This window comes from Gekko japonicus, unplaced genomic scaffold, assembly GCF_001447785.1.
Source record: "Gekko japonicus isolate JY-2015 unplaced genomic scaffold, Gekko_japonicus_V1.1 scaffold1684, whole genome shotgun sequence".
Lineage (NCBI taxonomy): Eukaryota > Metazoa > Chordata > Lepidosauria > Squamata > Gekkonidae > Gekko > Gekko japonicus.
The window spans coordinates 50598-61541 of NW_015168705.1; the positions used below are offsets into that span (position 1 = coordinate 50598).

Below are 10944 nucleotides of genomic sequence, written 5' to 3' on the forward strand. Positions count from 1 at the left end.
ATAATAATAATAATAATAATAATAATAATAATAACAACAATAATAACAATAATAATAATAATAATAATGATGATGATGATGATGGTGGCGGTGACAACGACACAACCTCCCCCAAATATTCTTAAATGTGCTTAAACTTTGTTTTTGCTTAAATGTTTCTCACGTTGCTTTTCATAAGACAAACTTGCTATGTATCCTTTCTAACACGCAATGAACAGGCATTCCACTCCACAACTTTTTGTTTTATTTAAAAGAAGGAGTTCGTTGTAGTAGTTCTAGAACAGTTTGTGTATAACTATGCTGCAGCAATAACTCTCTAGAGAACAGCAAGGGCAGGTTTCACTTAGTGCTCAAGGCCTTGATCCACACTCTGTGTGCCAGGGGGTTGCTAGGGGAAACAAGGAAAGCAACCCAGTGCAGAAAGGTAACTGTAGCAACCCTGAAAACTCACCTCACACATTGAAGCCTGCGTTGTGCTTCAAAGTTTGCAACTAGATCCTGGTGTGCTGCTGCTCTTGCACATGGCACTGTAACACAGCATTAAAACAACAAGATAGTTGCAGGCTGGGAATTTTCCCCCAAAACAAAATTCTCAGCCTCCTTTTTCTCCAACTTATTTTTGCAAGGGAGATTGTTGCAAGTAACAGTGCCTCTTGGGAGGCAAGAAAAGTTGTTTTCTTTCTTTTCTTCATTCTTAATGAAATAGAAGTCCTCTGATGATGGCAAGAGACGGTGATCCCAAATACATTTTGCAGGTGGAAAACAGGAGGAAAAACGTCTTTGTGACCCAGCTAGGAGAGCACAGGTAAGGCGATCACTACTAATGTTCATTTTGAATATCTCTGAATGCCGAAAGGATAATTGGTTAGGGCTTGTGGTACGTTAGCGGTCAGTGCCAAACTGATGCAACAGACAGCAGGTTTACATATAGCCAGAAAACATCTGAACAATGAGGAGATGCATGTGTATTATGGGTTTGGGACATGGCATGCTATTTAGCCTCCTACAGTTGCCATGACGTCGTCCCCCCCTGAGCCACCAGTGGGCATTGGGTTGCCAGGTCCAGGATGGGAAACTCCTGGAGATTTGGGGGTGGAGCCTGGGGAGGACAGGGACCTCAATGGGGTACGATGCCACAGAGTCCGCCCTCCAAAGCATCCATTTTCTCCAGGGGAACTGATCTCTGTAGTCTGGAGATGAGCTGTGATTCCGGGGGATCCCCAGGTCCCACCTGGAAGCTGGCATCCCTAACTGGCCTCTGTAATAGAGTACAAGCATTGTATGCAGACGTTTCCAGGGTGAATGTACAAAACTGCTGTGAAATGTTGCTGGCTGTGCAGCCCTGTTGTATCCCTCTTCATTCAGAAGTGAGTTCAATAGGACTTATTCTCAAGTAAATGTAAATATTCTAGCATCACAGCTTTAATATCGAAGGAATTTCGAAGGACATTTTGCCCAAACAGGCATCTTCAAAATCATCCGAATTTTTTGCATCGAGCAAGATGAATTGGCGACCTGAAGTTGTATCACTGTTTCCCAAGAACTATGGAAACTCCTTAGGGGTGTTTTGCTCGGGTAGGTAGAAGCCTCCAAATTTGGTCCTGATTTTGCCTTTGGTAAAAATTCGGTGGCAACTGAAGATCCCAGCTTCTTCAGTTGTGAAAGCTTCAAGACTGAGAAAGACTTACCCTGCCCTGGATAGCCCAGGCAAGCCTGATCTCATCAGAGCTCAGTAGGGCCGACCCTGGTAAGTATTTGGATGGGAGACCTCCGGAGAATACCAGGGCTGGGAGGCCAGAGCCAGGCTATTGAGCCACCTCTGAATGGCCTCTGTACCCCAGTAGGAGTCGCCAGGGGTCACCCTGGCTTCCAGGCATGGGCACACACATGCACAAAACACACACACAAATGCAAAAAATACATTCATTCATTCAATTTATATCTTACCCTCCCTACCATGGCAGGCCCAGGGCGGCTCACATAAAATATAAAACAATTAAAACAGAATTAGATAAAAACAGAGCAATACACTTAAGAATATTATAAAATATAAAGTACTAGCTTATGTCAGATGGCAGGTTAGCAGCATCCTCAGACAACAGCCGGCCAATAAAATAACTGGCTGCTGACAATGTCATTAGTGTTGGGCCAGGGCTACAATTTCTTGGGTGCAGCTCCCTAATCAAAGGCCTGGTGGAAGAGCTCCGTTTTGCAGGCCCTGCAGAACTGTTAGAGGTCACGCAGGGCCCTGATGTCCTCTGGGAGCTCATTCCACCAGTGCAGAGCCGCCACTGAAAAAGCCCTGCCCCTGCCGCAGCCAGCCTGGCTTCTCTAGGGCCCGGTAGGGCCAAGCGGTTTTGGGACCCCAATCGTAGTGCCCTCTGGGGAACGTGTGGGGAAAGGCGGTCCCTTAGGTATGTAGGTTCCTGACCATATAGGGCTTTAAAGGTAAGAACCAGCACCTTGAACCAAATTTGGTATGCTATAGGTAGCCAATGCAGAGCTTTCAGTGCAGGCCAGATGTGCTCCTGCATAGGGAGGCCCAACAACAGCCTGGCCACTGCATTCTGCACCAGCTGTAGCTTCCGGATTTGGGACAAGGGCAGCCCCATGTAGAGAGCATTACAGTAATTCAGTCTTGAGGTGACCATTGCATGGATCACTGTTGCCAGGTCATTGCGTTCATGGAAGGGAACCAACTGCTGGATCAGCCTGACTGAGAAAGACCTGCTTTTTTTCAAGTGAAAGGGTTGGCGAGCCAATGGTGGGGCAGCCAGTTTTTCATTTTGGTGGGATGGTGGGGGCCAAGAAAAGTTTTTTAGACTCCAGAGGGGAAGAGCAAAAGCCTTCTACTTGATCGTGTGGCAGATGCTGGCAGATCTAGAGAGATGTGGGTGTGAGAACCGTTCTCGCAGCTGCTGCTGAGGGCTAATGTATATATGACTTTGGGATTCCAGCATTAGACCCCTCCAACGTCTACTGTTTCCTCAAAAAGTGACCAGAGGAAGGGAAGGGAAATATAGTGAGGCCACAGTGGTGGGGAAATTCTTCTTACTGTTACATTTTCCTAATTGAAATCATAAACTCTCCTTTCTGGGTTCTGCATACTTTCCTGCTCATCTTGTTTGGAGCCTGTTTGGATAAAAGCAGCATTTCCTACAGCAGGCTGCAATTCAAAATTGTTTGTGGATGGAGGGAGAAATCCTGCAGGAACCCAAAGACTGAAACCCTCCTGGTTGTTGCAGATGAAGCTGACATTTTTTCTTGGCAAAGCTTCTGTCCGTTTAATAGCTGGCAAAACAAATCAATCCCACATAGCAAGGAAGCTTTCCCCATCTTTCCCAAGCTCTGTGTCAGGAGCAGTCTTGGCGTTTCTTGGGCCCTGGGCAAAAGTCCAGGATGGGGCCCCAGAAACGCTGCTACCACCCACAGCCTCCCTCCCCACAAGTGCCAAGCAAGGGGTGGCTCTCACCCTGTGCAAGGTATGTGCGAGCCACCATTGCCAGAAGCCAGCTGTCCAAGCCCTGGATGGTGTGGGTGTGGGTGACAGTTGTTCTTTTTCTTTCCCCTCCTCCTGGGGGGGGCAGGTTGGGGGCCCTCCCAGTGTGGAGCCTGAGACAGCTGGTCCCTTTTGCCCACTGGCTAAGATTGCTCCTGGTCAGGCTAGGCTGCGTCATGTAGCCAGGAAAGACACAGCGCCTCTGGTTTTAAAAGGGGTAGGGGCATTTGTCTGCCCTGCCCTGGATAGCCCAGGCTAGCAGGCTCAAGTCAGATCTCAGAAGCTAAGTGGGGTCAGCCTTGGTCAGTATTTGGATGGGATTCCACCTCGGAATACCAAGGTTGCTATGCAGAGCCAGGCAACGGCAAACTCCTACTGACTGTCTCTTGCCTCGAAAACCCTACGGACTTGCCATAAGTCAGCTGTGACTTGACAGCAAAAAAAGTTGACTTTTGTTAACTGGCTAAAATTATCAGTCATTGTGCCGTCATGTAGGGAGTGTGGGATAGTCAGAGATGTTGCCCCACTGAAGACTGGCACAGTGCCTTGGAAAGCAGGCATTTTCGCAGGCAGGAGGACTTCTGCTGATGAAGTGTGATTTATTTTCCCACCACTCCCCCTCCTGCAGCAGCCTTAAATGTCCCTCCAAATCCCGTTCCCACCAGAAAATCCAGAAAGGGACAAGTTCCATGTGCAAAAAAAAATTGCTCTCTATAGCTCTGCCCTGTGCTTTTCATTCTCCAGCTGCTTTCATCCATTTCCCCTTAGCATGAAGACTGGCACACATAATCAAGCGAGTTTATCTTCCACCCGGTTTGTTGTGTTTCCATCATTTTTGCCATTGTTTTGTGAATTATCTAGCCAAGGGCAATGGTGGCTTGAAAGTCAGTGCGCCAGAGTCATGCAAAGAGCATTTGGTCTTGGGTCAAATTAGTTGCTGGCATGCACCGGCGGATCCCATCAGAATGTATCCAGAGATGATTTCACCGCTGCCGCTTTCCACAGTGTAGGAGTCAGACCACACTGGCATAAAAAAACCCCACTCTCACACACTCAGCCCCCACCCCCGATTTGACCTTTACGCTGTGAAGGGAGGGAAAATTTTCAGACTATAGAGCTGAACTGTGCACCGGAATGTCTTCACATTTCACTGTGCAAATGACAGTTGGCATCATTTAAGCTCTCCCTCGTGAGAAAGTATAAAGCCTGGTTTTGCCAAATGCGGCAGGACATGCGGACTCAAATACTGATCTTACGGCAGATCATACGAGGTCTTTCTACAAATCTACCATGCCAAATAGGAAGCATATAATTCCAGCTGGTAGAGTCAGCTCTGGAAGGACTAAAAGATTTGAAAAACTATGTGCAGCTGCTATACGTGGGTGTCTGCTTAAATAGCTATCTATAAGGTATCCATCAGTCTCCCAAACTATGCTTTGTGTTAAACTTGACATATCTCTCCCTAAACCTTGGCTATGTCTGTTTTCCATATATATCTTGTTTTCTCATGTTGTGTAATGTCTCCGTCTTTGGTTTCCCTGGCTACCCTGCCATTCCAGAGAAAATGAGCCATCTACCTTCCTATGTGGTATGGCAGGGGACCCACTGATACTTTTTCTGGCATCTGCCAACTGTTTTAAGGAAGTGGGTGGGGTCAGGTGTAGCTAGGGTTGTCAAGTCCTTCAGACCTTTTGGGGATGGGATGGGTGTGTGTGTGAACTTACTGGGAGCCAGGAGAAACGTTGAAAATAAATGTGACATGCCTACATGTCCTGGAAGTGACGTAGGCATGTTGGGGATGTTGGGGGGTGACGTGGTTTTGGGGCAAAACTGTATGATAGTATTAGCTTCTACCATAGAGTAGAATTAGCTTCTACCATAGAGTTTAGCCCCAAAACCAGAGTGTCGGCCCCCCCATCACCAACATGCCTATGTCACTGCAGGGTCACGTAGGCGTGTTGCATTTATTTCTGGCTTCTTGCCTGTTTGGGGGGGGGGAATTGGGGGGGCGGAGAGGAGCGCCTGAAACTGGGGGACCTCCACCTGCTGGCTTCTCTAGGTGTGACATTTGCCCAGCAGGGCTTTTGATTGACTACTGGAGACTGGATTTGATTGACTACTGGAGACCTGAGTCAGATTGAGGTGATGAGAGAGGAGGTCCTAAAACTGATAGACAAAAACTGATAAATCACCAGGCCCAGATGGCATACATCCGAGAGTTCTGAAAGAATTCAAATGTGAACTTGTGGATCTCCTGACAAAAATATGTAATCTTTCCTTAAAATCTGCCTCCATTCCTAAGAACTGGAAGGTAGCTAATGTCACTCCCATCTTTAAAAAGGGTTCCAGAGGAGATCTGGGAAATTACAGGCCAGTCAGTCTGACGTCGATACCGGGTAAATTGGTGGAAACCATGGGGAATTTCAGACAGGCGCTATCTCCCGGTAGGGAACCGATTCTCAACCGGGTTCTGGTCTGTCATTTCAGACAGAACCCGGTTGAGAATCGGTTCCCTACCGGGATCTGACTGCCATTTCACACACCCCAGGGTTTTATACTTCACATTACATCAGAGAAATAAAACAGAAGTATTGGTTCCATCAAGCATTGTCAAATTTCATCACCTATTTCCCATTGGGTTAAGACCTGGGGGGTGGTTGTTCCCAGGCAGAGTTCTTCTTTTCCTAACAGAGCAATACACTTTTCTTTCGGAAGCTATGAAGTTGCATGTTGTATCTATATAACTGATATGGTTACAGAGTGCTTCCTGTTCTTCATTCTAGGTAGGCTAACTGACATCAGAAACATGTGCAGTTGTAGCTGGCCAGAACAAGCAAGGTCATGGGTAACATAACTGTGTATCAGCATTTCAGCCTTCTTCCCAGCATGCATTCAAACAGTCACAAATGAACCAAAGTTAATACCTGAATACATTCATGATGTTAGAATCATCTGTATTATGGAAATGCTAAGTATACCTACAAAGTTAAACCTGTTAGGCAGTGGCAGAGTACAAAGTGGTTCATAAAATGTGCGTACAACAGAATTGCTGGAGAGACTGAGAGAGCACACGCTGAGAGAAAACTCTGGAGAGAGCCTACTGCTGGCTAGCCAAAGCCTCTTGCCTGCATTCTGAGGTCCTGGCCACTCCCTTTTTGCACCTGGCAACATGGCCGAGCGGGGGGACACCCCAGGATGACGGGCAGGGGCACGACAGACAGTGATGGGTGGGTGGGTAGTGGCAGCAAGGAGGAGGAGGTGGGAAGAGCAGCAGCAATGAGGAAAGGGGAGATGGACAGAGTGGCAGTGTGGAGGGGTGGAAAGGTAGCCGCAGAGAGAGGAAGGGGGATCGTGGAGACAGCAGCAGTGAGGACATGTGGTAGCTGGTAGAGTGGTGAGGAGGAAGGGGGTGGAGGGAGTTTCCGTGTGAGTTTCACACAGGTGCCCGCTTATTTAACATGTTAGCCTGTTTTTCCTAAAAGACAGGGCCTGAGACCTGTAAAGTGCCCCGGTTCAAACCCTGTCTGATTCAAACTGAGTCTGAGCACAAGAAAACAGATCAGCCAATATCATAATGCCCCTATATTAGGGTTGCCAAGTCGATCTTCTGCCAGAGCTGGGGGCCACCAAAGGCTCTCACTTTAGAATTCATAGTTGGACACAAATAAGAGGATGCCTTAGTTGTATATGGTAGACTGACTGAACAGTTAGTTCATGGGGGTTGGCTGTGAGGTTAAAGAGGATCCTTTATTCTAAAGTAAAAAGTTGTTTTTCTTAAACATAAACAGCATAATGGTTTCCATAATGGTTTCAGATAGATACAAAAGCATAATGGTTCCTTAAATAGACCTAATCACGCTGACTTATTTTCTTCACTTGCTGCTTAGGCCAATAACTTCCACAAACCTTAACTTCCCAACTTTCCACCCACTTGCCACTTAGGCAAATAATTTCCACAGAGATTTATTTTCCTCACTTGCCACTTAGGTTCATAACTTCCACAAAGCTTAACTTCCTAGCTTGCCAGTGCTACCCAGGCTAGCAACTTCCCCGCATAACACAGATAAGGGTTGCCGAGTCTTACCTGTCTGCCGGCGGATGGGTCCCTCTCCACGTCCAAGTATTTTTGGTGCATGTGCTTTGTGCGCACGCCATGATGATGTTACCTGGAGGTAACGTAATTGCTCAGGGCACATTACGGGGGATGCTCTACCGTTTGAGAAAAAAACTTTATGGTAATCAGAGTTTTTCTCAAATGCTAGAATGTCCCCTGTGCAACGTGCCCTGTGCAATGACGTCTCCTCCATGTGACATCATTGCGCCGGGCATATAGGTGAGGATGGGGCTCTTTGAAGGTGGGGCTCCCCCCCACCGGCTGGCTGGGTGGCGGCGGATTGGGCCCCCTGAAAGTGGGTAAACCCCCACCCCCGTTGGGGGAATGGCAACCCTAACATAGATTTCTCTCACACCCTACAGCACCTCACTCAATTTCCTTCCTGCACACACACTGCTCAGCACTAGCTCCCACACAAAGCCTCTTTCTGAACAAAACAGTAAACTCTGCCACCAATGGAACAGCTACTATCAATTCAATTCAATTCAATTCAAAACCTTTATTGGCATGGATCAGAGTCATAAACAGTCACCCTTCAGTTCATTGATTTAACACATAGCTTCCTAACAGCTACTATCCAATCATGACACCCTTCACTCACCCAGCCAGTCCCAGTCTTTCTTACTAACAAGCCTACATTTTAGATCACGGCAACATGCATTTAAAACTCCACATTGAGACAGAAAAACAAAACACAAAAACACACAGTATTTACACAGCAAAACACGATAGTACACTCGCTTTTCCAAGTATTTTTTAATCCATGAGGATGCTAATGGCTGAAGCAGAGAGATGCCATAGAGATGCCATTGTGATGCTTCTTGCTGCCACCACTCACTGGTACTCTTGGTTGCTGTAGTCAGCCTTAAAAGCTTTTGCAAAGGGGTTGGCCAGAGGACTCTAAGGAGCATGTGGTAATTACCCTGGTTATTTTGTTTGTGCTCTGATCTGTATTCGGTAATCTAACAGCCATATACCCAGTATATTTGCTGCTGTAATATTTGCTGCTACCAAATTTGTATCATATAAACAAGACCGGAGGGTGCAAGGCAGGCATTTTCCTTACACAACGAGAAACTCTTAGCACTTATCAATTCTTAGCTCAAATAACTTTAAATGCAGTTGTGTGTGATTCAGAATGTCTGTTCCATGTAGGACTGCAGCCTCACAGTGTTATCTAAAACAGTGGTTGCATTTGCTTTCTTTTCTTTACATGGCATTTCAAGAATGATAGACTAATGACAGAACAAAGTCTGAGTGCAGTGACACTTTTAAGACCAGCAAAATTTAATTCTGGGTATAAGCTTTCGTGTGCATGCACACTTCAGATACATTGAAACAGACTTCCTCAAGCCTTACATATAGGTAGAGTGCAGGGTGGGGGGTTAGTTGTCAGGAAGGGCTAGTTAGAGTCAAGAAGCGTACATTGTTGGAATATGCAAGGTCCATAGTGCAGCCCTGCGAAGAAGATTTGAAGATCACCCTACAGGGGCGCAGCTGAAGGACTGGTAGTTAACATAGGTAGATTAGGGATTTCAAATTATGTCCTTGTTGTCTCCTGATTGGCTCTTCTGGAGACTTCCTGCTCCTGCAGAACTTTCTTCCTCTAGTTCTTCCTCTCACAGAAGTTAGACTAGATAGTTTAGGCTCTCTCTCTTCTATGTTCTGTAACAGCTTGTTCTTTAATATACCTAATTTTTTCCCTTTGAACAGTCACTGCTCCACTTCCTTCCGTATTTAAATTCCGCCAATATAAGTAACTGAGTGATAAGTATAGCTAAGATTACATAAGAACATAAGAGATGCCAATGTTGGATCAGGCCAAAGACCCATCCAGTCCAACACTCTGTGTCACACAGTGGCCAGAAATACCAGGTGCCATCAGGAGGGTCCACCAGTGGGGCCAGGACATTAGAAGCCCTCCCACTGTTGACCCAGAGCATCACTTGCCCCAGAGTCCCTATCTATACCTTGTGGCTAATAGCCACTGATGGACCTCTGATGGATTGAATTAAAGCCGTTGGTAAAACCTGTCAATAGCAAATTATGCTAATTTGCTGCTATTCCCAAATTTTACCAACTGCTTTAATCCATTTTAGCTATACTTATCACTCAGTTACTTATGCATCTTGACTGTAACTAGACCTTCCTGGTATACACCCCCCCACCTATATGTAAGGCTTGAGGAAAACTGTTTCAATGTATCTGAAGAAGTGTGAATGCACATAAAAGCTTATACCCAGAATTAAACTTTGTGTGTTGTAAAGGTGCTACTGGACTCAAACGTTGTTCTATTGCTTCAGATTAACACGGCTACCCACCTGAATCCATCCTAATTATAGTCATTCATGACCAAACACTTTGGTTCCTACTGCCAGTTAACACCACTTCTTCCCAAAATGCTCCTGATTTACAAGTTTGTGAGAATAACCTGCTCCCTGCCCTTGTTTAGTCTGACAACTGAAGGCTACACTAAACACCACACTGGTTTAACGAATTGGCCGGCCGCTGACTCTCATTCCCCTCAGTCAGATGACAGTTGCTGAGAACTAATTTCCCAGCTGCCTCGCTGGCCCAGTTCAGATCAGGTCTGCAGCATGAGGGAGAGAGGGAGCTTCAGCCTCCCACCTGTTCCCCACAATGTTTCCCTGACCCAAAACGGCCTCGGGAGCATTATTTGCCCCAACCGGGGACTGTATGTGCAGCTCAGTCAAGACTAGGGTTGCCAGCCCCCAGGTCCGGGTGGGGATTCCCCTGTTTCTGGGGTCTTCAACACGCCTCCAGCCATCAGGCCAGCAGGGTAAGCCCCGCCCTCAAGCATGACCACGCTGCACCCCCCCCCCGGCCCCCCCCTCCCTTCCCTCCTGCCTAATTTAAAGGGCTTCAGCTGATCGGCGGGGACCACGTGGCCCGCCGACCAGCTGGAGGGCCCTTTAGCAGGAGGGTGGAAGAGGGGTGGTCATGGGCCACATGTGCAGCTTGCAAAAAGACAGGGCCTTCTTGTGAGCGGGGTGGGGGCTGTGGCGCACAGGGCTGTTTTTCCCCCAGCCACGCATGCTGTGACCCCCACCCTACTTCAAAGGGTCTTTTGCGAGCCAGACATGTGGCCTGTGACTGCCCCTCTCCCTCTCTCTTGCTAGATTTAAAGGGCCCTCCAGCTGGTCGGTGGGCCATGTGGTCCCCACTGATCAGCTGAAGCCCTTTAAATCGGGCAGGAGGGGAGGGAGAGGGGTGGCCAGGCAGGTGGTAATGCTTAAGGGCAGGGCAGGGGTCATTTCGTAGAAAAAGAGCTAGGGGGACTCATTAGCATAACTCATTAGCATATGCCACA

General features: G+C 47.3%; 1 protein-coding gene across 1 annotated transcript in view; it reads left to right on the top strand.

Moving 5' to 3' along the window:
* Positions 1-10944, top strand: part of LOC107114087 (coiled-coil domain-containing protein 42 homolog) — a 41225-nt gene that overhangs the window by 4223 nt on the left and 26058 nt on the right. Inside the window, exon 2 of the mRNA XM_015415515.1 lies at positions 707-805. Within this exon, the coding sequence (XP_015271001.1) occupies positions 717-805 (89 nt within the window). The 5' untranslated portion in view covers positions 707-716. The remainder of the gene's footprint in view (positions 1-706; positions 806-10944) is intronic.